At 41.7% G+C, this 27,792-nt stretch overlaps 1 protein-coding gene across 1 annotated transcript in view; it reads right to left on the minus strand.

Moving 5' to 3' along the window:
• Positions 1-14,388: 14,388 nt before the first annotated feature.
• The window catches only part of HTR1F (5-hydroxytryptamine receptor 1F), a 663,252-nt gene continuing 649,848 nt past the window's right edge, over positions 14,389-27,792 (minus strand). Inside the window, exon 3 of the mRNA XM_073668206.1 lies at positions 14,389-20,053. Coding sequence (XP_073524307.1) covers positions 18,922-20,013 — 1,092 coding nt within the window. The 5' untranslated portion in view covers positions 20,014-20,053 and the 3' untranslated portion in view covers positions 14,389-18,921. The remainder of the gene's footprint in view (positions 20,054-27,792) is intronic.

Genomic DNA, 27,792 nt, shown 5'->3' on the forward strand with positions numbered 1-27,792 from the left:
CCCCAAAAAGGCCATTTGTACCACCTGCCATGCCAGCATCAGCAGGGGAGACAAAACTACAAGCCTGACCACTACAAGCATGATCAGGCACATGGCAGCAACGCACCCGACTTTGTGGGGCGAACCCCCGGGTCCACGACCAGTGTCAGCGGGTGTCACCACTGCTTCTTCCACTGTTGTGTGTGTAATAGAACCCCCAGTTGTGCGTGCAAGTCAATCCCCTGTCCATACTGCATGCAAAGATGCCCCCTCCTCTCAGTCTTCACTTGTTATGGCAGTTTCTCAAGAAACAGAATCAACGTCCATGTCCTCGTCCCCCCGCAGCGTTCAATTGTCCATATCCCAGAGCTTTGAACGAAAGCGCAAATTCGCAGCCAACGCCCCACAGGCCACAGTCCTAAATTCGCACATTTCACGACTGCTTGCATTGGAAATGCTGCCTTTTAGGCTGGTGGAGACGGAATCCTTCCGCAACCTTATGGCTGTGGCCGTCCATCGGTACTCGGTCCCCAGCCGACACTATTTTGTCATGTGCTTAACCTCGTGGTTCAGCAGTTTCTTCATTCGTACCCTAAGTTGCCAGATCTGCTCATCAAAGTACGCCGCCTGTCAGCTCATTTTTGCAAGTCGGCTACAGCTTCTGCCGCCCTTGCTGTGTTGCAGCAGCGTTTGCAGCTTCCGGCACACCGACTGGTGTGTGATGTTCCCACACGTTGGAACTCTACCCTCCACATGTTGCAAAGGATTTGTGAGCAGAAGAGAGCAGTTGTGGAGTACCAGCTGCAACAAGGAAGTCGATATTCAGGTCAGACTCCACACATAAGACCTCAGGAGTGGACCTGGATGTCTGACATATGTACCATCCTGACAAACTTTGAGGAGTCCACTAAGATGAGTGGTGATGACGCCATCATTAGCGTCAGCATCCCACTTGTCTGTCTTTTGAAACGCTCTCTGCAGAGAATTAGGAGGCATTGCAGCCAGAGTATGATGAGATGGATCAAGAACCCATAATGGGCGATTACACACAGCCCAGCCTCATCTCATCCCAACGTGCATTGGGGGACAATGAGTGAGAGGAGGAGGAGGAGGTAGAACAGGAGCTGGTATCATGCGTTGCAGACGGTAGTACCTGTACAACTGTCATACACTCGCTTCAGCGTGGGTGGCCTGAGGACAGGGGGGAGGAGGAGGAGGAGGAGAGCATGGTCAGTCGTCATCTTGGTGAGGACACAGAAGTCTTGCCCGTTACCAGTCTGGCACACATGGCTGACTTTATGTTACGCTGCCTTAACCATGACCCTCGCGTTGTCAAATGTTGGGTGACAGTCATTACTTGTTGGTGACACTTTTAGACCCCCGCTACAAGGAGAACTTTCACTCTCTTATTCCTGAGGTGGAGAGGTCTACAAAAATGGGGCACTACCAGAAGGCCCTTGCTGCAGAACTGTTAAAAAAATTCCCATCTGAACACGCTAGCGGCAGAGGTCACAGTTCGTTGACCAACCAAGGCGTACATGTGAGAGAGACTCAACTCCAATCCAGCAGAGGCAGGGGAACACTGTCAACATTCTGGGACAGTTTTCTGAGACCCGCCCAGCTTACAGGCCCTGAGGCGCGGGGTACTCTCACAAGGAGTGGAAAGTTTCAAAAGATGGTGAGGGAGTATCTTGCCGACCGTACCATCGTCCTCTGTGATTCCTCTGTGCCTTTTAATTATTGGGTATCCAAGCTGGACACTTGGAATGAACTCGCTCTGAACGCCTTGGAGGTCCTGGCCTGCCCTGCCGCTAGCGTGTTATCGGAGCGTGTTTTTAGTGCCGCTGGGGGAATTATAACTGATAAGCGCACTCGCCTGTCAACTGACAATGCTGACAAGCTGACCCTTATCAAAATGAACAAGGGCTGGATTGGGCCAGACTTCTCATCACCACCAAATGACAGCAGAGCAACATAAAGTCAAATCCACTGTGTTATTTCGGGAGGTGTATTCCCATGCACCGCTTCACACCCACAAATGGGTATACGCTTCCTCATTTCGGCTTTTTTTTGCTCTTCTCCTTATCCTCAGACTCCACCACCACTATACCACCAGGGTGACCTATGGTCAGTGTTGCAAGCATTGCAAATTCCTCCGTCCTAATTTTTGGCAGCTTTTGCTTGGAAGGCATAGGCAAAGACTGTGGGAGACCCACTCCCCAATAATGGGAATAATGTTTTTAATATGCTGTACTGCTTGGCTCTTGTAAGGGGCATTAAAATCATCTTGTTAAGCTACTGTGACCTCCACCACTTTGCCAAGAGGCATTAAAACCATCTTGTTAAGCTACTGTAACCTCCACAACTCTTCCAAGGGGCATTAAAACCATCTTGTTAAGCTACTGCGACCTTCACCACTTTTCCCAGGGGCATTGATATTGTCTTTTTATTCCACTGCGACCTCCACGTCTCTTCCAAGGGGCATTAAAACCTTCTTGTTAAGCTACTGCGACCTCCACCTCTTCTTCAAGGGGCATTAAAACCGTCTTGTTAAGCTACTGTAACCTCCACCACTCTTCCAAGGGGCATTTAAACCATCTTAAGCTTCTGCAACCTCTACGTCTCTTCCAATGGGCATTTAAACCGTCTTGTTACTCTACTGTGACCACCACCACTTTTCCAAGGGTCATTAAAACCATCTTCTTAAGCTACTGCGACCTCCACCACTACTCCAAGGGGCATTAAAACCATCTTGTTAAGCTACTGCGACCTCCACCACTTTTTCAAGAGGCATTGATATTGTCTTTTTATTCCACTGCGAACTCCATCATTCTTCCAACGGGCATTGCATTTCCTCCTAATTTTAGTCAGCTTTTCCTTTTCAATGCATAGGCGAACACTAAGGGTGACCCACTCCCCAATAATGGGTAGAAGATTTTTAGTATGCTGTAATCCACCTCTGTTTCAAGGGGCATTGCAGTTCCTCATAATTTTTGGAAAGCCTTCCATTCTCTGCTTAGGCCAACAGTGCACAGGAGACCCAGTTGCTATAAATGGAAAAAACGGTTTAGTTAAGGCCCTCTGACCACCATGTCACTTCCAAGGGGCATTGGAGTGCCTCGAGATTTTTGGTAGGCATTGCACTCTCTGCATTCCTTATAACTGTGTAGCCGAACCTCTCCTTTTTCTACAGAAACATATCCTACTAGACATGTGTGGTTGACTGGCCTGATATTGATGTGAATGGTCCCTGTTCCTCCTGCTCTTTCTCCTTTGCCACCACATCATCCATCATTCATCACCTGAAGCTTTGTTTTAATGGGAGTCATAGAACTGGGATAGTAGCAGGAAAACATCCACCAATCCTCGGAGGAGGTAGGATATGCGCCAAAACGTTGACCACCTCAGGCCTAGCTGCTACTACATATATGCGCTTGCATTCCAAGAAAAAAAAGCAGATGCTAACTTCTATCATCCTCATCATGCTCCTCACCTTGGAACTCTCAACTCCCCTGATGGAGAAGCCAGGGCCCACCGGAGGAGTCTGGTTCTCTGGTGGACTCGTCCAAAGCTGCCCTAAAGCAGGCCAGGCTAAGAAAAGTGTGGGGGGATGTTCCAAGGAAAAATAGGGGTGGCTGGGGACCGTTTATGGACACCCGGCCGCCCCCTGGCAGCTGGGGACTGTGTGTGGACACCCGGCCCCGGGGCGGCTGGGGACCGAGTATGGACACCTCGCTGCCAAAGCAGCCATGAGGTACTGGCCAGCTTCGGCCTCCTCCAAACTAAAAGGCCCCATTTCAAGTGCCAGCAAGCTAGCAGTATGGTATTGCAGCCTGGGGGTGGGTGGGTGGCAGGTTGCACACTTACACTTGCATTCTAAGAAAACACAGCAGATGCTAACTTCTATCATCATCATCATACTCCTCACCTTGGCACTCTCAACTCCCCTGATGGAGAAGCCAGGGCCCACCGGAGGAGCCTGGTTCTCTGGTGGGCTCGTCCAATGCTGCCCTAAAGCAGGCTGGGCTGAGAAAAGTGTGGGGGGATGTTCTAAGGAGAAATAGGGGCGGTTGGGGACCGTTTATGAACAACCAACCTCCCCCAGGCAGCTGTGGACCGTGTGTGGACACCCGGCCGCGGGGTAGCTGGGGACCGAGTATGGACACCCGGCCGCCCCCTTGCGTCTGGGGACCGAGCGTGGACACACGGCTGCCGGGCGGCTGAGGACTGAGTATGGATACCTCGCTGCCGATGCAGCCATGAGGTAGTGGCCAGCTTCGGCCTCCTCAAAACTAAAAGGCCCCATTTCAAGTGCAAGCTAGCAGTATGGTACTGCAGCCTGCGGGTGGGTGGGTGGTTGGCTGCATATTTGCGCTTGCATTGCAAGGAATGGGGGAGGTACAATTGAACACTGCCCTGGGACAAGGACTTGCACGGGCATAGTTGCAAGTCTGCATCTTCTGATGCGGCAAGGCTCACTTCTTTTAGGCAGTTACCTGGGTGTCAGACATGCTTCCAGGGGTCTTCCCCATGCTGTTCCCATGTCTTTTCAGCACTCTATGCATGTGTCACACAGCACATGGCCAGATAAGACTGTAAAATGTTAAAATGACATTTCCCGGTGAATGCATTTGTCACGGTTGAAAGCAATATAAAAGTTCCTCAACATATTTCACAGGAAAACTGTTTCAGTTTCGTTTTTGAACGTTTTATTGTGAGCCCGTTAAAGTGGCTTAATACCTCTGACCACGTTGTTGACAGCAGTGACCTGTGGGTCAGAAATGCTTCCTGGGGCGATGCCCATGCTGTCCCCATGTCTTTTGAGCACTGTCACTATCGTTTTGGGCACTTTTTAGGCTTTCTACAGACTGCCGGGGGTGCCGCCGCAAAAATGCTCGGGTCTCCCATAGACTAACATTGGGCTCGTTGCTCGGGTCGAGCACCCGAGTATCACGGCGAGCTCGGCCCGAGCTTCGAGCACCCGAGCATTTTAGTGCTCGCTCAACACTCGTTGCTGGTCTTCATACAAAATGTTAGACTTAATTGAGATGGATCTAAAACGTGATACAGATTCACCCCTATAGATGGAGCATGATCTATAATTATAGCCTTTCCATTTATAGACTTTATTAGATTTTTCATAACTAACACCTCTTTGAAACTTCTTCGATTTGACCATTTGTATTTTTATGGCCAATCCCTGAAGCTTTAAATCTATTTCTTCATTGATTTTTTTGAGAGTATCACCAGACATTTCATTTTTCAAAACGGTCTGTAGGCTCTCAATTTCAACCTCCATTTCTTTTAAGGAATTATGGTTGATATCTTTAAGTAGTTCCATAAAACCTTTCAAACAATTATTGGAGAGTTCCTCCCACTTTGTTTTAAAAGTATCATGAGCAGTATAGGCTTGATCGCTGGGCGGCGTTGGCTTGATGCGGCGTGTGTGACGTGTATACGCGGTACGAGTGATCACATTGGCTAACCGCGGATCATGTAGTTTGCCAGGTGACGTGTTGCCTGGGAGATAAAAAGGTCCTGGTTGGAAACAGTCTTTTAAATCCCCTTGAGAATGCCATATCTAACCAAGCGAAATGTTGGGGACTGTGTCATCCATTATCCATGGCAGTCTGAATTATCTATATAGGTAAGATGTGTCCTTTCTAATCTAATACTAATAATGCCTGTTTGGTCTGAGAAATTCTTTAATATACAGTATGTCAGTCTGGGCTGCGCCTACCTATGAGTATATGTTTGGATACTGTTCTTTATTACTTGTCATTTTGATAACCTATGGCAGTTATTCATTTGTTTGTGCAAAGCAGTCATCAAAGCAAAAGGAGGCTACTTTGAAGAACCTAGAATATAAGACATATTTTCTGTTGTTTCACACTTTTTTGTTAAGTATATAATTCCACATGTGTTAATTCATAGTTTTGATGCCTTCAGTGTGAATGTAAAATTTTCATAGTCATGAAAATACAGAAAAATCTTTAAAAGAGATGTGTCCAAACTTTTGGTCTGTACTGTGTGTATATATATATATATATATATATATATATATATATAAATATATATATATATATACAGTACAGACCAAAAGTTTGGACACACCTTCTCATTTAAAGATTTTTCTGTATTTTCATGACTATGAAAATTGTACATTCACACTGAAGGCATCAAAACTATGAATTAACACATGTGGAATTATATACTTAACAAAAAAGGGTGAAACAACTGAAAATATGTCTTATATTCTAGGTTCTTCAAAGTAGCCACCTTTTACTTTGAAGACTGCTTTGCACACTCTTGGCATTCTCTTGATGAGCTTCAAGAAGTAGTCACCGGAAATGGTTTTCACTTCACAGGTGTGCCCTGTCAGGTTTAATAAGTGGGATTTCTTGCCTTATAAATGGGGTTGGGACCATCAGGTGTGTTGTGCAGAAGTCTGGTGGATACACAGCTGATAGTCCTACTGAATAGACTGTTAGAATTTGTATTATGGCAAGAAAAAAGCAGCTAAGTTAAAAAAAACGAGTGGCCATCATTACTTTAAGAAATGAAGGTCAGTCAGCCTGAAAAATTGGGCAAGCTTTGAAAGTGTCCCCAAGTGCAGTTGCAAAAACCATCAAGCGCTGCAAATAAACTGGCTCACATGAGGACCGCCCCAGGAAAGGAAGACCAAGTGTCACCTCTGCTTCTGAGGATAAGTTTATCTGAGTCACCAGCATCAGAAATCGCAGGTTAACAGTAGCTCAGATTAGAGACCAGGTCAATGCCACACAGAGTTCTAACAGCACACACATATCTTCAACAACTGTTAAGAGGAGACTTTGTGCAGCAGGCCTTCATGGTAAAATAGCTGCTAGGAAACCACTGCTAAGGACAGGCAACAAGCAGAACAGACTTGTTTGGGCTAAAGAACACAAGGAATGGACATTAGACCAGTGGAAATCTGTGCTTTGATCTGATGAGTCCAATTCTGAGATCTTTGGTTCCAACCACCATGTCTTTTTGCGACGCAGAAAAGGTGAACGGATGGACTCTACATGCCTGGTTCCCACCGTGAAGCATGGAGGAGGAGGTGTGATGGTGTGGGGGTGCTTTGCTGGTGACACTGTTGGGGATTTATTCAAAATTGAAGGCATACTGAACCAGCATGGCTACCACAGCATCTTGCAGTGGCATGCTATTCCATCTGGTTTGCGTTTAGTTGGACCATCATTTATTTTTCAACAGGAAAATGACTCCAAACACACCTCCAGGCTGTGTAAGGGCTATTTGACCAAGAAGGAGAGTGATGGGGGGCTGCGCCAGATGACCTGGCCTCCACAGTCACCAGACCTGAACCCAATCGAGATGGTTTGGGGTGAGCTGGACAGCAGAGTGAAGGCAAAAGGGCCAAAAAGTACTAAGCATCTCTGGGAACTCCTTCAAGATTGTTGGAAGACCATTTCGGGTGACTACCTCTTGAAGCTCATCAAGAGAATGCCAAGAGTGTGCAAAGCAGTCATCAAAGTAAAAGGTGGCTACTTTGAAGAACCTAGAATATAAGACATATTTTCAGCTGTTTCACACTTTTTTGTTAAGTATATAATTCCACATGTGTCAATTCATAGTTTTGATGCCTTCATTGTGAATGTACAATTTTCATAGTCATGAAAATGCAGAAAAATCTTTAAATGAGAAGGTGTGTCCAAACTTTTGGTCTGTACTGTATGTAATATCATATTGTAAGGTGGTTTTTAGACACCTAGCGGTTGGGAGATAAACTTGAAGTAATGCTTTAGTGCATGTTGAACTAATATCTCACCATATCTCCACCCCTGGGTGGGACTGATTGTGGGGTAAATTATGAGCTGTTTGTTTAACAGTGTGGATGTAGGAAGATTGCAGGTCTGCTGGACTGGACATGGAAGCTTGACTCTAATCCCGGTGGGCTAACCAGCACTATTATATGAACTTGTCATTTTATGTTTTTCTTTCTGCTGGATAAAGGCTGCATTTACATTTTCTGGTGACGTGGTATATGAGGATTTCAATAAACCAGCCACATTTTAAATAGAATTGCTTCCTGTGCCTACCTCTTTAAGAAACCGAGTGAGTTGATCTACCAATATATATATATATTTATATAAATACACATATATACCGTATATATATATATATATATACAGACAAAGTTTGGGCACACCTTCCCATTTAAAGATTTTTCTGTATTTTCATAACTTTAAAAATTGTACATTCACACTGAAGGCATCAAAACTATGAATTAACACATGTGGAAATATATACTTAGCAAAAAAGTGTGAAACAACTGAAATTATGTCTTATATTCTAGGTTCTTCAAAGTAGCCACCTTTTGCTTTGATGACTGCTTTGCACACTCTTGGCATTCTCTTGATGAGCTTCAAGAGGTAGTCACCGGAAATGTTCTTCTAACAATCTTGAAGGAGTTCCCAGAGATGCTTAGCACTTGTTGGCCCTTTTGCCTTAACTCTGCAGTCCAGCTCACCCCAAACCATCTCGATTGGGTTCAGGTCTGGTGACTGTGGAGGCCAGGTCATCTGGCGTAGCACCCCATCACTCTCCTTCTTGGTCAAATAGCCCTTACACAGCCTGAAGGTGTGTTTGTGGTCATTGTCCTGTTGAACAATAAATGATGGTGCAACTAAACGCAAACCAGATGGAATAGCATGCTGCTGCAAGATGCTGTGGTAGCCATGCTGGTTCAGTATGCCTTCAATTTTGAATAAATCCCCAACAGTGTCTCCAGCAAAGCACCCCCACACTATCACACCTACTCCTCCATGCTTCCCCGTGGGAACCAGGCATGTAGAGTCCATCCGTTCACCTTTTCTGCGTCGCACAAAGACAAGGTGGTTGGAACCAAAGATCTAAAATTTGGACTCATTAGACCAAAGCACAGATTTCCACTGGTCTAATGTCCATTCCTTGTGTTCTTTAGCCCAAACAAGTCTCTTCTGCTTGTTGCCTGTCCTTAGCAGTGGTTTCCTAGCAGCTATTTTACCATGAAGGCCTACTGCACAAAGTCTCATCTTAACAGTTGTTGAAGAGATGTGTCTGCTGCTAGAACTCTGTGTGGCATTGACCTGGTCTCTAATCTGAGCTGCTGTTAACCTGCGATTTCGGAGGCTGGTGACTCGGATAAACTTATCCTCAGAAGCAGAGGTGACTCTTGGTCTTACTTTCCTGGGGCGGTCCTCAAGTGAGCCAGTTTCTTTGTGGCGCTTGATGGTTTTTGCAACTGCACTTGGGGACACATTCCAAGTTTACCCAATTTTTCTGACTGACTGACCTTTATGTCTTAAAGTAATGATGGCCACTCGTTTTTCTTTACTTAGCTGCTTTTTTCTTGCCATAATACAAATTCTAACAGTCAATTCAGTAGGACTATCAGCTGTGTATCCACCTGACTTCTGCACAGCACAACTGATGGTCCCATCCCCATTTCTAAGGCAAGAAATCCCACTTATTAAACCTGACAGGGCACACCTGTTAAGTGAAATCCATTTTCGGTGACTACCTCTTGATGCTCATCAAGAGAATGCCAAGAGTGTGCAAAGCAGTCATCAAAGCAAAAGGTGGCTACTTTGAAGAACCTAGAATATAAGACATATTTTCAGTTGTTTCACACTTTTTTGTTAAGTATATAATTCCACATGTGTTAATTCATAGTTTTGATGCCTTCAGTGTGAATGTACAATTTTCAAAGTCATGAAAATACAGAAAAATCTTTAAATGAGAAGAACTTTTGGTCTGTACTGTATACATATATAATTTTCTGGCAAACTTTCTGGGGGCACTCGGGAGTCATTATTACTTTATGTGAGGCTACACAGGGGCCATTATTACGCTATGTAAGGGTCCCTGGGGCCATTATTACTCTGTGTAGGGTACTCTAGGGTCATTCCACTAATACTGTATTTGAAGAAACACAGGTCATTATTGCTGTATGTGGGAGGACTCAGTGGTCATTTTTACTGTATGTGGGGGGTGGGTATACTAGGGTCAATATTACTATTTGTGGGGCAATGTTATAACTTGTGCTTATTTTATCAACTTTCTATTGTTGTACAATTTTTTGTGTAGCTGAAATAACAGACTCTCTACTGTGCTACTAATTCTCTGTTTATATAGGAATAATAGGATATGTATTTGCTAGGTTGATCCCCTAATTGCACTATAGAATCTTACAAGTCAATGCAATTTATTTGAGTATTTTCCATTTAAATGGAATCTGTCACCAGGTTTTTGCCACATAATTTGAGAGCAGCATAATGTAAGGGCAGAGACCCTGATTCCAGTATTCAATGTTTCACTTAGTAGGCTGATTGTTATAGTTTTGCTAAATTCACTATTTTATCAGCAGGAGATTATACAGAGCTCAACATTCAGAGACCAGAACTGCAGCAGATAAAACAGTGCTTTTTAGTAGAACGACAGCAAGCAGCCCAGTAAGTGATACATTCCTGGAATCTGGATCTCTGCCCTTACATCATGCTACTCTCAGATGGGGGAGAACAAACTTGATGACAGATTCCCTTTAATATAATATAATATTTGATCCCCAAATTGCAAATCAATAGTTATCAACCTCCTCTCTACCAAAATAAGTTAATCAGCAATTGTTCTAACAGTAAGTTGACTACATGAAGCGTTTTTTAAAGGGGTTGTCCAGTAACCAAAAGTTTTTAAACAGTTTGAAAATTTAAATGAATTAACTTACTAATATACTTTAATTTTCTAAACTTCACTGCTGGCCTTATTTTAGATCCTGACATGTAATGGAGAAAGTTTGGTCTTTTATGACGTTCTGACATCGGCACAGAACGTCCTTACCCTTCCTGTAGGTCGGCAAGTGATGAAGGCATGTTCTTTAGCTAAGACAGCTCTCTTCTTTGTCACAGTTGAGGCTACATCATTGGACACATCATATATATGTATTTTGGATACATCATATTCATACACTACTTTGAGAGATCTAATTAGAGTTTACAGTTTGGTTTGTACACTATATACAGTACAGACCAAAAGTTTGGACACACCTTCTAATTTAAAGATTTTTCTGTATTTTCATGACTATGAAAATTGTACATTCACACTGAAGACATCCAAACTATGAATTAACACATGTGGAATTATATACTTAACAAAAAAGTGTGAAACAACAGAAAATATGTCTTATATTCTAGGTTCTTCAAAGTAGCCACCTTTTGCTTTTACGACTGCTTTGCACACTCTTGGCATTCTCTTGATGAGCTTCAAGAGGTAGTCACCGGAAATGGTCTTCCAACAATTTTGAAGGAGTTCCCAGAGATGCTTAACACTTGTTGGCCCTTTTGCCTTCACTCTGCGGTTCAGCTCACCCCAAACCATCTCGAATGGGTTCAGGCCTGGTGACTGTGGAGGCCAGGTCATCTGGCGTAGCACCCGATCACTCTCCTGCTTGGTCAAATAGCCCTTATACAGCCTAGAGGTGTGTTTGGGGTCATTGTCCTGTTGAAAAATAAATGATGGTCCAACTAAATGCAAACCGGATGGAATAGCATGCCGCTGCATGATGCTGTTTTAGCCATGCTGGTTCAGTATGCCTTCAATTTTGAATAAATCCCCAACAGTGTCACCAGCAAAGCACCCCCACACCATCACACCTCCTCCTCCATGCATCATGGTGGGAACCAGGCATGTAGAGTCCATCTGTTCACCTTTTCTGCGTCGCACAAAGACACGGTGGTTGGAACCAAAGATCTCAAATTTGGACTCATCATCCCAAAGCACAGATTTCCACTGGTCTAATGTCCATTCCTTATGTTCTTTAGCCCAAACAAGTCTCTTCTGCTTGTTGCCTGTCCTTAGCAGTGGTTTCCTAGCAGCTATTTTACCATGAAGGCCTACTGCACAAAGTCTCATCTTAACAGTTGTTGAAGAGATGTGTCTGCTGCTAGAACTCTGTGTGGCATTGACCTGGTCTCTAATCTGAGCTGCTGTTAACCTGCGATTTCTGAGGCTGGTGACTCGGATAAACTTATCCTCAGAAGCAGAGGTGACTCTTGGTCTTCCTTTCCTGGGGCGGTCCTCATGTGAGCCAGTTTCTTTGTAGCGCTTGATGGTTTTTGCAACTGCACTTGGGGACACTTTCAAAGTTTTCCCAATTTTTTGGACTGACTGACCTTCATTTCTTAAAGTAATGATGGCCACTCGTTTTTCTTTACTTAGCTGCTTTTTTCTTGCCATAATACCAATTCTAACAGTCTATTCAGTAGGACTATCAGCTGTGTATCCAGCAGACTTCTCCACAACACAACTGATGGTCCCAACCCCATTTCTAAGGCAAGAAATCCCACACCAGTGAAGTGAAAACCATTTCCGGTGACTACCTCTTGAAGCTCATATAGAGAATGCCAAGAGTGTGCAAAGCAGTCATCAAAGCAAAAGGTGGCTACTTTGAAGAACCTAGAATATAAGACATATTTTCAGTTGTTTCACACTTTTTTGTTAAGTATATAATTCCACATGTGTTATTTCATAGTTTTGATGCCTTCAGTGTGAATGTACAATTTTCATAGTCATGAAAATACAGAAAAATCTTTAAATGAGAAGGTGCGTCCAAACTTTTGGTCTGTACTGTATGTTAAAGAAGTTGTCTTACCTGGCACTTTCATCTCTCCTCCTTTTCTCCTCCTTTTCTCCTCTCGCTCTGTCTGGGGGCAGTAGTCAATCTCCTGAGTGGTAGATTATGCCAGTGGTTCTACAAATGATGTCATTGTGCCGATAGCCTCCAGGTATGTGCTCCCAATTCAAGTTCACTGCGAAAGTCTTTATAAGGGTTCATCAGACGGCTTGTAGGAGGTTAGTTGTGATGTTCAACAGCTCCTAGGCTGAAGAGGTGGCTGGGTAAAGAGCTAACATACATGCTGAAGAATGTACTCTCCTGTGATCACAATCAACCTCAAAAGAAAAAGCTGTAGAGGATCTGCACAAGCATGGTCATCACTCCTACACTGCAGTAGTGGCCGATCCTATTACAATAACTTTACAATTAGAGTTAACCTAATATATTAGAGTAGAATTTAATTCTACTCGAATTTTACAAAAAATTTTGCAATTTGCTTCTGCTACTGGCCGCTATTTTTATGAATCATAAAGGGCCAGATATGGTAGAAAAAACAAAATTAGATCCAGCTCCTGATTAAAATTTAGCAAAATTTTATTGAAACAAGCTAAAATAGCATGGCACTAGGCTGGTTGGCAAGGTAGGAATGAGATAAAAAGCAATGCGTTTCGACTCAGATTAAGACCCTGATTGCGGTCAAAATGAGGCACTTTTTGTTTTTTATACTATTCGTCTGCGTGGGATCAGTATGGAGTTCCGTGCACCTGAATCACTGGTGAATTGACTTTTTTTCTTCTTTATGACTGTTAAAAAATAAATCATTATATTCACCTTACCTCTCCGCTCTTTACCATCACCTGCATCGCATCACATCTTCTGATCACAGCTGTGAGCACAGAAGCCATGACTTCCATCTTTGATGAAACCCGGTACAGTTCTATGCATGCGTGCACAAGGTTATGGTGCTCCACATGACATCTTGACCTTTCACATGCTTGTGCAGAACTCGGGAATTTAAGCGCTCGTGACGGGGATTAGAAGACACTGCAAGGACCGGACAGGTGACAAGTGAGTAGTGAAGGGACCAGAGACATGAGTGGCAAGGAGAGTATAAGGACCACAGAGCACAATAAGAGACATTAAATTTATTTATAATAGTTTCCCTATAAGATCTGTGGAATTTGGCGAATTTGAATATTGTCAGATTTCATCGTCTCTGCTGTCATATTGTGCTACCTCTCTGGTTGGCTGTGGCTGTTCAATCAGACAACCCCTCTTAAAAGCCCCTGATGAAGAATTTTTTCCTGTCTGAAATTCTGAAACACACTTGGTTGTATATGGACAATCATCCCAAGCTCCGACTTCTTGTCACAGTCATAAAGTTCTGGTGATATAATTCTGGCTTCTTTCAGCCACAACTACAGGGAGCTCACTACATATGGATTTATGATACTAGATTTGAAAGCAAATGGAGCTGTAAAAATCTCTATTACATGAGCCCCCTAGTAACAATTACAGCCATACGCTATGTCTATGTGACTGGAATCAGATGAAATCATTTAATCCTACCCTCACTATGAACTCCAGTAATAAGTGAGGGTGAGACCAAATGGTGAGCGGCTGATTGGACATCACCAAGCCAAACCTACATGTGGTCCCAAAAGGACCCCCAATTTACTGGCAAAATTGTGTAGCCATTCATCTCAGCATGTGGGCGTTCATTTGCCCTTCTGTTCCCCTTTACAAGCTCTTTTCAGTTCTCTTGTTTCTATAATCACAGGCAAATAATGAGATTTCTTTTGAAAATAAAGAATTTATTTCACAATTTGTTACATATTCCTTTGATCTCTTCATGTCTAATTCATTGGAAGATGTTTTGAAAATGTAAAATGTACACAACTTAATTAAATTAACTCAATAAAGAAAATAGCAAATGAAATGTGACATATCATAATGATCATTTCAACAGTTTCTTCTTGGTTAGTAGATAAACCATAGCCGGAAAATCTTATCTAATGGGATAGCTTTGTTCATAGGCTTATCATCTACCTGACCTTAATAACTTTTCATAGTGATACGGACACACATACATAACCATAACCATAAACTGTGAATTTCTAACATCAACAGACTTGTTGAACATCTTATAAATTTCCAGCCAACAAAAAAATTAATTTTCAATACCTAAGTATGCATAGATGGAAATGAGAAGTCAGACAACCCCCATCATACACAGCGCTGATGACTAAGGGTGTGTGCACACTGAGGATAAGTTCCCATGATGAGTATTTAGTGAGACTTTGATGTTGCAGATTTTTCACAGCTTCTGCACCTATTAGTTAAATTAGATTACTTGTTTTTTTTTTCATTGTATTTTTGTGTGTTTTTATTCATGCGTTTTAATCATGTTTTTGACACTGCATTTTTTTGCATATAATTTTTTGAAATAAAGCTGCTTTGCTTTTGATACTTCTTGCTATTTGGCTTTGACAAAACTTTATTGATACAGTCATGTACGGATTACATGAGTTTTTATTGCACTTTCGTAACAGAAACTCATTAAAACACTTATGCATGTTTTACTTGCAAATTTTATGCATCCGATGCAATTCTAAACAGAAATCTGCACATAAAACTCAGCGTACACGCAAGAGAAATTGACTTGTTGCTGCTTTCAAGGTCACACCTCAGGTCAGTTTATGCAGTGTAAAGAAAAAGAAGCATAGTGGGCATGAGGTTTCTATAAATCCCATAAATTTTTCTGGAAATGTAAGATGCTGCATCTTTTGTGCAATGAAAATACATAGTGCCAAAAACTCACGAAAACGCAGTGTGGGAACTTAACCCAAGTTTTTTTTGCTGAGTTTTTGGAGTAGATTTGAAGAGTTTCCTTTCAGTTTACGCACCAAAAATTTCTAAAAAATTTCAGTGTGAACCTACCTTACCAATGGAAACTTTCTCCTGTGGCAAACTCAGGATGAGATTTATAGCTGCCAAACCCAGACCCGGGGTGGATACCTAACTATTGAGGCACATGGCATAACTAAACTACATTAGTTATATAACTTACTTTTTAAAGCAAATTTATGTATTTTTTTTAGCTGAAAATCTCTTACTATTAAGTTGCCGTGTTTTGCTACAGATTCATTACTTCCATTGCAAACCTTTCCAGTAGATTACACAACATGGCTAGACAGTAGACACCACTGAGGTCTCTTATAAAACCTGGTTCATATTGGGCAATCTATGTAATATGAAAGATGTTTTAAGAGATTGTATCCCAATGATTTCAAACAGTCACATGTAATTGTTATGTCACATCATCACACAGTCACTGATGGGCTGCAGCCTTCATACGTCCATCATACAAACCCTTCTGTCTGACAGAACTGTGAGCGCTGTAGCCAATCAGCGGCAGCTAGTGGGCAGCAATGTTCACACGACATAATGCCATGTGGCCACAGGGAGTTGCACCGCTGACATTGCAGGAGCGACTCTGTCCTGTAAGTATATATATTTTTTATGTTATGTGATGCACTTGGACATTTCCACCTACAAAAGAATAGGACTCATGCTGCCTTGCCCCAAAGTGGGCACTTTGAAGGCTTGCCTGGTTGTTTTATGGGTATTTGCGGATGGTCCAGGGACATGGTATTAATGTCCCGATTTTAAGAACTTCATGGCAAAATACACAGTTTATGGGGGTTGGGGTAACACTTGCTGACAGCTCCATTTAATGAGTCAGTTTAATAACATTTGCCACATTGGAAGATTACACACAAATTAATGTCTATAAAAGTAATGGCACACTAATATGCAAAATAGAAATAAAAGTAAGCTGCCATAGACTACAAATATTGCAATTTCAGAGAGGTGACCATTAAATAAATACCCTACAGTCTGATAGATGAATCTAATCCATATCTATGTCTTTATGAAATGGGACTTCTATCCAAAACAGAACAATTGCCTCATATTAATGTTGTTGAGGTGACCATTTTGCAGTCAATATGGCTGAACATCCTGTTGCCTGTCAAGCACGATGGCCACTGAAGAAAAAGGAAAATGGCAATATCTACTATAGTAATTACCAATCTTTGGCTGATGCCCTTATACATCTAATCTACCTATTAATAATCAACTTCTCACCTTAGATGGTGGGCCTCTTTAAAAAGTTTTGGTTAGATAATCAATAAAATGAACATTTAATGGAGCCTGAAATATTTCATGTTATGACCATAAAATAGAGTGGTTCCAAATCTAGTGTTTATTGACCCATATGCTTAGTCTACAGAACATTCTTGGTCTTGAGGTTCAGCAGCAGATCAATTTTACATTTTATTTCTGCTAAAGGTTTTAGATCTTGATTTTACATGAAGGATCCTCTGACCATAGGCTGATCACACACTGTCCCTCTATCATTAGATACAATATAATCTGGGGAGAAACCTGGCAACAAGTGTTCAATTTTCGTGCAGCTACGCATCATATGGCTGAAATTGTCAGGTACGTGCCCCGACATGTCAGGTGCCAGGAGCTGGAGATCCTCTTTATAGCTACTCTAGAAGCCTGACTGGTAGTTGAGGCTTCTAGACAGGGTATTCCATGGGATGTACCACCTGAGATCAGTGTAATCAGTAGAGGAGACAGATCACAGAGTGGTAGACTTACTATTGAGACCATACAGTGTTGCATGCGTGTAGTTCAACATGGAGGAAAAGCGAGCTTCATGGCGATGTTTACACCGATCGGTGGGGCCCAGATTCCCCACTGATCAGGAACACTATGCAGCTCATATGATGTATATATATAGAATATTTATAATGATAAATACACATAAAAATATATTCTGTTCTGTTATAGAAAAATATTTGGGCAGGTTTACTATTGTGAGTGTGATTCCACTTCTGTGATAAATCTGTGATAAATGTAAGTTTTAGACCAATATATTATGTGCTTTAGAACTGTTTGTGCCGGATGTGGATATGGGTGTGGGTGGATGGAACTTATAGGGAAATGAGTGTGGTGTAAAGAAAATATCTAAAATTTACAACAAAAAAGTGACACAAAGTAGATCAAGCGTAATATCAGACAAAAGTGATACATTTGGGACAATTTCAGAGCGTCTAGTGTTTAAATATTAGACAGGATTATTAAATGTTGTCTATTATGTTTTAAATTATACGTATATCATACGTGTATTGATTGTTATGAAGTAAGTGGTGTATATGGTATATATTATATATCTTGTCAAAAATGTTTTAATAGCTTTAATTGACTTTCTTTATATCTTGACATATGTGCTTTAGATATTCTCAGATTCATCCACAGAATAGCTGAGCTGATAAATTTGAGTGTAATTTATGCATTCCGCCATTTTATGAACTGTAAAGGGCTATCAGAAGGTTGGAAAAATGAAAAAATGAAAAAATCCTTATACTTACATAATCAATCACCTCTTTGACCCCTCCACTCCTTATTGTCACTCGTCTGGTGCTTGTCGCATGTTCTGATCCTTGCCGAGAGCGCTGAAATCCCTCTCACACTGAGCCAGGACTTCCGGCTCTGATGAGGCCTGGGATGGTTCAGCGCATGTGCGCTCAAGATTATGGTCAATTTGTGATGTCATGACATCCTGACCTTCCGCTTTGTACAAAACCCTCAGATGATGCTACGAGGATGGTGAGGAGTGAAGGTGCCGGATGGGAGAAGTGAGCATAAGGATTTTTATCTTACGTTTAATATACTTTAGGGTCTGGAGTGACCAGAACAAATAATAAGGCGATAGCCCCACTATCAGTATTTGGTCAGTATTCGGTCAATATTTTTTCTCAGGAGTAGGAGCCAAAACCAGGAGTGGGTGATAAATGCAGAATTGGTGCACTTGTTTCTATTATACCTTGTCTCGGATAGTTTCTCACCTGGCTTTGTTTCCCACTCCTGAGAAAAAATACTGACCGAATACTGACCAAATACTGATAGTGGAGCCGTGGCCTAAGGGATATTAAATTAGTGCAGAATAACTTCTCAAAGAATCAGATTTTTCTGGGAAAATCCTTGCAAAAAGGTGAATCTGAATTTTTCTTGATCCACTCATCTCTAATCTACAGTAACAGATAAATGAATGAACAGCAGCATAATATCAGGTAATGTAAAGGTATTTGATGATTATAGCATTTAGCTGAAACTTTGCTATAAGTAAATAAGATGGTCGTCGGTCTGCTCAGTTTAATTGTTCTGCTGCGTAAAATGAGTTCACAGAAAACAAAAGAAACACAAAAGGAAACCTTTCATGTAGTGCTTCTTCATAGATAGTGCCTGCATCGTATCAGTTTCTGGAATGCTTTCTTAAAGTCTTCATTGAAGATGGTATAAATAAGAGGGTTAATTAAGGAATTAAGGTATCCAAGCCACGTAAGGAAATTGGACATATCGTCTGATATATAACATGCATCACAAATATTTACAATGACTTCCTTAACAAAGAACGGAAGCCAACAAATTACAAAAGCACCCAAGATTAAGCCCAAGGTGGTGGCAGCTTTGCGTTCTCTGTTGCTGGATATTCTTTGCTTCCTCATGGCTTTCTCGTGCCTCATTTCAGCTCTGGGGTTCCGTACTGTTATATGGATCTTGTCGAAATCAGTTGAGTGGTCCGAGAAAGACTTCTCGGCTATACACATTGTAGAACTTTTTCCACAAGCTTCTAGAAGAACTTGTCCATTCTGTTCTTTTTCACATCGACTCATGTTCCTTTTGTGATATAAGGATTTTGCAGCTCTATAAATTTTATAATAAAGGATGAGTATTAATGCCAACGGGATATAAAAGGCTCCAAATGTCGAATAAATAGTAAAAACAATGTGATCGTGTTTGATGATGCATTCATCGTCACGGTTTTGCCCTTGGTGCCGCCAGAATAATAGCGGCATAGATAAGAAAATAGAAATGATCCACACTATGGCAATCATGAAGGCAGCATGCTTGGGAGTTCGCTTTCTAGCATACTCCACCGCATCGGTAATAGCTCTATAGCGATCCAGCGCGATGGCAGAGAGATGCAGTATCGAACATGTGCAACAGGTAATGTCCACGCTTAACCAGATATCACAAACCGCTTGACCCATGACCCACGTTTCCTTTATAATATACATAATGCTAAAAGGCATAACCAACACAGCGACCAGAAAATCCGTCACTGCCAGGGAACATATCAGATAGTTGGCAGGATGATGAAGCTTCCGTGTCACAATTATTGCAGCAATTACCAAGGAGTTTATTGCAGTTGTCATCAATGTCAAGATCGACAGAGTGAGTGAGATGAGAATCCTGCTTGTAATCCCCTTCATTAGTTGTTCTGTGCAATTATTATATTTCGTGCTGTTGAGAATATCCATATTCTTTCTAAATGGAAAGTTCACAGTGGGGAGTTGTTAGCTGGAAAAGGAAAACAAAACACATTAAAGTATGCTATTGTGTCATTATGAAGTGAAGCTCTTTATTCATTTCAGGGATTAAAGGGGTATTCCCATATTTAATAATAAAGTCCATTGTTCAGTATTGTTCAGTATCACTAAAATTCTTAATATATTCAAATGTATTTTAGAATTATTTCACCATTATTTCTTTACGATAGGTGATAACTTGCTTATTACTGGAGGTCTGGGACTCCCAATGGTCCCAAGATGGGGACACTAGAATGTAGATGTGCAACCTGGTCTTCAATGGAGCAGAGTTGCACATGCTCAGCTTGTGGGATAGACGGAAATAGCTGACTACAGCACTGGTCATGCTCCATCGCTTCCGTAGGCAATGAATGGAGCAAAGTTCAAGCATGTGCACCTCCTCTTCATTCAAGATGGGTCTCTTCACAGCCCTGTGAACAATCTGAGTATCACTGGGGGGTCTAGCAATCAGACCCCCCCCCGGCAAACATCACATTATCTGCTATCTTATGACACAACACACTTTACAACATTTTGTAAATATTAATGACTAGGTCTTAAGCAACAGCATGATTTCATGGCAGGAAGTAAATGCAAGAGGCACCTAGGATGCCAGGTGAGGATGCCCCAAAAGTGTAGGCTGCCATGATCTGGCTGTCTCAGAGGACGAGACTGGATTCTGGACCAGGGCAGCAAAATTATTTTTGCTCAACTCTGCTAACTACTAATTACATCCTTCATCCCTCCCATTGGCCATGTATGTGCAGTGAGAGCCGCTATGTTTCTCTAGTGGCTCTCTTTTCCGTGTATGATGTATCTGTACATGCAAAATTTCTTAATCACGCTGGACAAAGCAATCTATGCTTGCTCAGCTGGTCCTCAGCTTCTAGGAAATGTAGTTTCTAAGTTTAAAATAACAGTTGCTGTGGAGTGATGCAGGAATGATGATCATCTGTATAAGACTACATTAAATCCGTGTAAGTGTTACCATCCAAGAGAAACAGGCCAATTTTTTTCTCAGGTGTCATCCTGGTTGCATCTGTTTTCTTTCTTTCACTGGAGCAGGCAGACTGATTTTTTTTTATCTTTTGACTTTTAACAACGTATCCGTTAAATACAGAGGAAACTCGGATGGATCTCTGAAGTACAAAGTCCATTTTTCACGGATGCCCATAGGCATTAATAACCTATTCTGATCCACAAAACAGATGAGAATAGGACATGCTCTGAGCCTCATAGACCAGAGACACTGATCCTTTTTAAAACTGGTGTGTGTATGCATCAATGAAACTCTATGACTCAGTGTGTTGTATGAGGTAAAAACAGAACACAGACATACAGTGGGGAAAATAAGTATTTGATATACTGACGATTTTTAAAGTCTTCCCAGCTACAAAGAATGGAGAAGTGTGTAATTTTTATCGTAGGTACATTTCAATTGTGAGAGACAGTAAAAATAAAAAAACCGAAAATCACATTGTATGATTTTTAAATAATTAAATTGCATTTACCGTATATACTCGAGTATAAGCTGACCCGAATATATAACGAGGCACCTAAATTTGCCACAAAAAATTGGGAAAACTTATTGAATCGAGTATAAGCCTGGGGTGGGAAATGCAGCAGCTACTGGTAAATCTCCCCATCCTGGTAAGTATTGCCCACTCATCTCCAATCCTGGTATGCATGGCCCCCTCATCCCCAATCCTGGTATGCATGGCACCCCTCATCCCCAATCCTGGTATTCATGGCCTCATCATCCCCAATCCTGGTATGCATGGCTCCCCTCATCCCCAATCCTTATATGCATGGCACCCCTCATCCCCAATCCTGATATACATGGCCCCCTCATCCCCAATCCTGGTATGTATGGCACCCCTCATCCCCAATCCTGGTATGCATGGCCCCCTCATTCACAATCCTGATATGCATGGCCCCCTCAGACCCATTCCTGGTATGCATGGCCCCCCATCACTGCACACATTAAAAAAAATAAACACTCATATTCACCTTCCTCCCCTCTGCTCCAGCACTGCGTCCTGTCTGTCAGTAGCTGATCTCAGCATCTGAGCAGCGCATGACATCACTGCCATGTGCTCTCAGAGTGCTCTCAGATTCTGAGGTGAGCTGCAGGGATATTCACTCCTCTCCATGCCGGGACTATGTGCGTGGAGAAGAGTGAATATCCCTGTTCTTTAATGGCATGCGCACAGTGTCAGCAGCGCCGCACCTCTTGCTGCAGCTAAGCGGTCTTGTGTGCCCGCTACTAAAGAGAATGCACATTCACCCTTCTCCACGCCCATGGGAGTGGAGAAGGATGAATATGCATTCTCTTTAGTAGCGGGCACAGAGGATCACTGAGCCGCAGCTGTAGCTGTGGCGCTGCTGACGCTGTGCGCACGCTATTAAAGAAATGAATATTCATCCTTCTCCACTTCTATAGCATGGAGAAGGGTGAATTTGCATTTCCCTTTAGAAGGGGGCACATCTGGTAGCTGCAGCAGCCGCTACTGTGTGTGCCCCACTCCTCCGCCACCGCAACCCCCCCACTATGCACCACTATGTATATTCTCGAGTATATACCGGAGTATAAGCTGAGGGGGGCTTTTTCAGCCTAAAAAGTGGGCTGAAAAAGTCAGCTTATACTCGAGTATATACGGTAATTGCATGAATTAAGTATTTGATCACCTACCAACCAGCAAGAATTCTGGCTCTCACAGATCTGTTAGTTTTTCTTTAAGAAGTCCTCTTACTCTGCACTCATTACCTGTATTAATTATACCTGTTTGAACTCGTTACTTTTTTAAAAAAAACACCTGTCCACACACTTAATCAATCACAGTCCAACCTCTCAACCATGGCCAAGATTAAAGAGCTGTTTAAGGACACCAGGGACAAAATTGTAGACCTCCACAAGGCTGGGATGGGCCACAGGACAATAGGCAAGCAGCTTGGTGAAAAGGCAACAACTGTTGGCACAATTATTAGAAAATGGAAGAAACACAAGATGACTGTCAATCTTCCTCAGTCTGGGGCTCCATGCAAGATCTTGCCTCGTTGGGTAAGGATGATTCTGAGAAAGGTCAGGAATCAGCCCAGGATTACATGGGGGACCTGGTCAATGACCTGAAGAGAGCTGGGAACATAGTCTCAAACATTATCGTTAGTAACACACTACGCCGTCAAGGATTAAAATCGTGCAGGGCACGCAAGGTCCCCCTGCTCACGCCAGCAAGCACATGTCCATGCCAGTTTGAAGTTCACCAGCGACCATCTTGATGATCTAGAGGAGGCATGTGAGAAGGTCATGTGGTCAAATGAGACCAAAATAGAAGTTTTTGGGATCAACTCCACTTGCCGTGTTTGGAGGAAGAAGAAGAGTGAGTAAACCCAAGAACACCATCCCAACCGTGAAGCATGGTGGGTGAAACATGATACCTTGGGGGTGCTTATCGGCAAAGGGGAGAGGATGACTGCATCGTATTGAAGTCATGTATTATGAGATTTTGGTCAATAACCTCCTTCCCTCAGTAAGAGCCTTGAATATGAGTCGTGGCTGGGTCTTCCAGCATGACAATGACCTGAAACACACAGCCAGGGCAACTAAGGAGTGTCCTGCAGTGGCCTAGCCAGACTCCAAACATGAACCCAATAGAAAATCTTTGTAGGGAGCTGAAACTCAATGTTGCCCAGCGACAGCCCCAAAACCTGAAAGATTCAGAGAAGATCTGTATGGAGGAGTGGGCCAAAATCCCTGGTACAGTGTGTGCAAACTTGTTCAAGAACTTCAGGAATTGTCTGACCTCTGTAATTGGAAACAAAGGTATCAATACCAAGTATTAAGTTCTGTTTTTATATTGTATCAAATACTTATTTCATGCAATAAAATACAATTAATTATGTAAAAAAATCATACAATATGATTTTCTGCTTTTTTTTATTTTTAGATTCTGTCTCTTACAGGTGAAGTGTACCTACGATAAAAATTACAGCCCTCTCCATTCTTTGTAGGTGGGAAAACTTGCAAAATCGTCAGTGTATCAAATATTTATTTTCCCCATTGTATCACATGGACGTGTGAGTGTAGCCTTTGTAGTAGCACTGGTTTTACAAAGATGTTAAGTATTTTCAAATTTCATCGGTCATCTGGGATCCAATTGTGAGCCATTGACAGGAAACATGGTTAGTGGATTACTACATTTCCTCAAATAGTTTCATGAGTACTAGGCTCCAGAAACTGAATGAGATATACGTTAGATCTCCCTAGCAAAGTACAATTTTTGAAGAGCTTTGGTAACTCCTATTTTTGGGCCTGGAATGATAGGAATTTTTTTTTTGTGGGTTCTGTTTTTCTCTACCTTAAGTACCTCAAGCACTGGTTATCACTCTATCCTTGACGCAGTCAAGGTAATAGAATGACAAAAATTGTGCACAGTGTGCAATATACAGGGTGGGCCATTTATATGGATACACCTAAATTAAATGGGAATGGTTGGTGATATCAACTTCCTGTTCGTGGCACATTAGTATATGGGAGGGGGAAAACTTTTCCACATGGGTGGTGACCATGGCGGCCAATTTGAAGTCGGCCATTATGAATCCAACTTTATTTTTTTCAATGGGAAGAGGGTCAAGTGACACATCAAACTTATTGAGAATTTCATAAGAAAAACAATGGTGTGCTTGATTTTAACGTAACTTTATTCTTTTATGAGTTTCTTACAAGTTTATGACCACTTATAAAATGTGTTCAAAGTGCTGCCCGTTGTGTTGGATTGTCAATGCAACCCTCTTCTCCCACTCTTGACACACTGATAGCAACACCGCAGAAGAAATGCTAGCACAGGCTTCCAGTATCCGTTGTTTCAGATGCTGCACATCTCGTATCTTCACAGCATAGACAATTGCCTACAGATGACCCCAAAGATAAAAGTCTAAGGGGGTCAGATCGGGAGACCTTGGTGGCCATTCAACTGGCCCATGATGGCCAATCGGCTTTCCAGGAAACTGTTCATGTAGGAATGCTTGGACCTGACACCCATAATGTGGTGGTGCACCATCTTGTTGGAAAAACTCAGGGAACGTGCCATCTTCAGTGCATAAAGAGGGCAACACATCATCATGTAGCAATCTCAGATATCCAGAGGCATTGAGGTTTCCATTGATGAAGAATGGCCCCACTATCTTTGTACCCCATATACCACACCATACCATCAAGATACAAGATGTACAGCATCTGAAACAATGGATACTGGAAGCCTGTGCTAGCATTTCTTCTGCGGTGTTGCTATCAGTGTGTCAAGAGTGGGAGAAGAGGGTTGCATTGACAATCCAACACAATGGGCAGCACTTTGAACACATTTTATAAGTGGTCATAAACTTGTAAAAACTCATGAAAGAATAAAGTTACATTAAAATCAAGCACATCATTGTTTTTCTTATGAAATTCTCAATAAATTTGATGTGTCACATGACCCTCTTCCCATTGAAAAAAATAAAGTTGGATCCAAAATGGCCAACTTCAAAATGGTCGCCATGGTCACAACCCATCTGGAAAAGTTTTCCCCCTCCCATATACTAATGTGCCACAAGCAGGAAGTTGATATCACCAACCATTCCCATTTAATTTAGGTGTATCCATTTAAGTGGCCCACCCTGTTTTTGGGTGACATGTAAGGAGACCAAAGGTGTCTGCTGGACGTTTGGTGTTGGTGGGAGGTAACACATGTCATTTTTGTTTGTATTTCATAGGAGTAGGGAGGAAGGAATCTTACCACAGGATAATTTTTTTGAAAGTATCAATGTTGATGATAGATACATAATGACTTTAGATAATGTTTTAGACTACAGAAATCTATTGGCTCTGTATCAAAACTTAGAAGGTGTAAGGAATTGTACAAATTTCTTGGCATATGAATATGCTGAGCTTTGTGCCTTCCTAACAGATATGTTTGCATATATCTAACGCACTAGACATCAGGCAGAATGGTGGACAAGGGAACTCTTGATGCTTTATCGTTAGGCTGGTGGCCATCAATATTATATCAGTGGGGTCTGACCCTTGGCAACCCACCATATCAGCTGTTTGAAGGAGCGTCAGTGCTTTTGTGAACTCTGCATCCTCTTCAATGCTGCTGTCTCTCAGCACTTTATCTTCTTTCTAGTGAAGCACATGGTAGGCTAAGTGATGTTACAGTTATCATGTAATTTAGAGGGATAAACTTAAACATTTTCACATTTATCCAAAAAAGGATATAAAAGAAAAGTTATGTTGTCTGAGCTGAAAAATTATATCCGCAAGCAAAACCTTACACCGCAATATCAATGAAAAAATCTAGGAGAAAGTTATGTTTATAAAGGTCTTGATGACAATATCAGCTATTACATGTATCTTAGTCATTATATACAGTATATGTAATGCAATTACAACAGCCGATACAAGTGCATCAAAAATTGGCATACACTGTATTCTACGCAGTCAAAATGTGGATTTCTTGGGGGAGACAATTGCATAACAACGTTCTGACTATGAAGTGTGAATATACCCTTATACGTCTCTGTAGTCATCAATACTAGGGTTTCATGTACTGTCTAGATATTTCTTTTTCCAGCTAATCTCTGTCTATAAATTGCTTCTGCTACTTTGCAATCTTTAACTTTGGTGTCACAAGAAAGTCTTGGCTTCTCGATTACCTTTTCAAGCACGTTTTGTGTATGCATTTATTTTCTGCTCATGTCGTGATTTTACATTTCTGTTTCTTTTCTTATCATACATCAGTCCACATAAATAGCAGACTAGACTTTATAGCACCGCGCTGTTGGCAGCTTGACAATGGCAATGTATAATAAAATAAAGATAAAACACAAATCATTCTTCACCGGCCCATGATCATAATCCATTATCTCCTTCAATATCAAATGTTCACATCTCGCACTCTCAGTACATGTTAGGCAATATGACATTCCTATCTTTGTGCATAATACGAAAAATACCAGACACTTTATATAAATAAACTATGCTATAGTTGGTAACAATGATGTCCCTTAACCCCTTTACCACCTTGCGTTTTTCCGTTTTTGCGTTTTCGTTTTTTGCTCCGTCTTCCCAGAGCTGTAACATTTTTATTTTTCCGTCAATATGGCCATGAGAGGGTTTATTTTTTGCAGGACGAGTTGTACTTTTGAACGACGCTATAGGTTATACCATATCGTGTACTGGAAGATGGGAAAAAAATTCAAAGTGCGGTGATATTGCAAAAAAAGTGCAATTCCATTATTTTTTTTTTTACCATGTTCAGTAAATGCAAAAACTTACCTGCCATTATGATTCTCCATGTCATTACAAGATCGAAGATACCAAACATGTATAAGTTCTTTTTTATACAAATGGTGGAAAAAAAATTCCAAAGACCGGTAGCATCTCCATTTTTTGGGGTCTGGGGCTAGGTGAGGGCTTATTTTTTGCGCACAGAGCTAACATTTTTATTGACACAATTTTGGGGTAGATATGATCTTTCGATCGCTCGCTATTGCACTTTATTGTAAGTTGCAACAACCAAAAAACGTAGTTATGACGTTTTGATTTTTTTCCTGTTATGCCGTTTACCGATCAGATTAATTCTTTTTATATATTGATAGATCGGGCGATTCTGAATGCGGCAATACCAAATATTTATATATTTGATTTTTTCATTGTTTTATTTTGAATGGGGCGAAAGGGGGGTGATTTAA

Source organism: Phyllobates terribilis, unplaced genomic scaffold, assembly GCF_046119375.1.
Source record: "Phyllobates terribilis strain yellow unplaced genomic scaffold, ASM4611937v1 Scaffold_2__4_contigs__length_985480577, whole genome shotgun sequence".
Lineage (NCBI taxonomy): Eukaryota > Metazoa > Chordata > Amphibia > Anura > Dendrobatidae > Phyllobates > Phyllobates terribilis.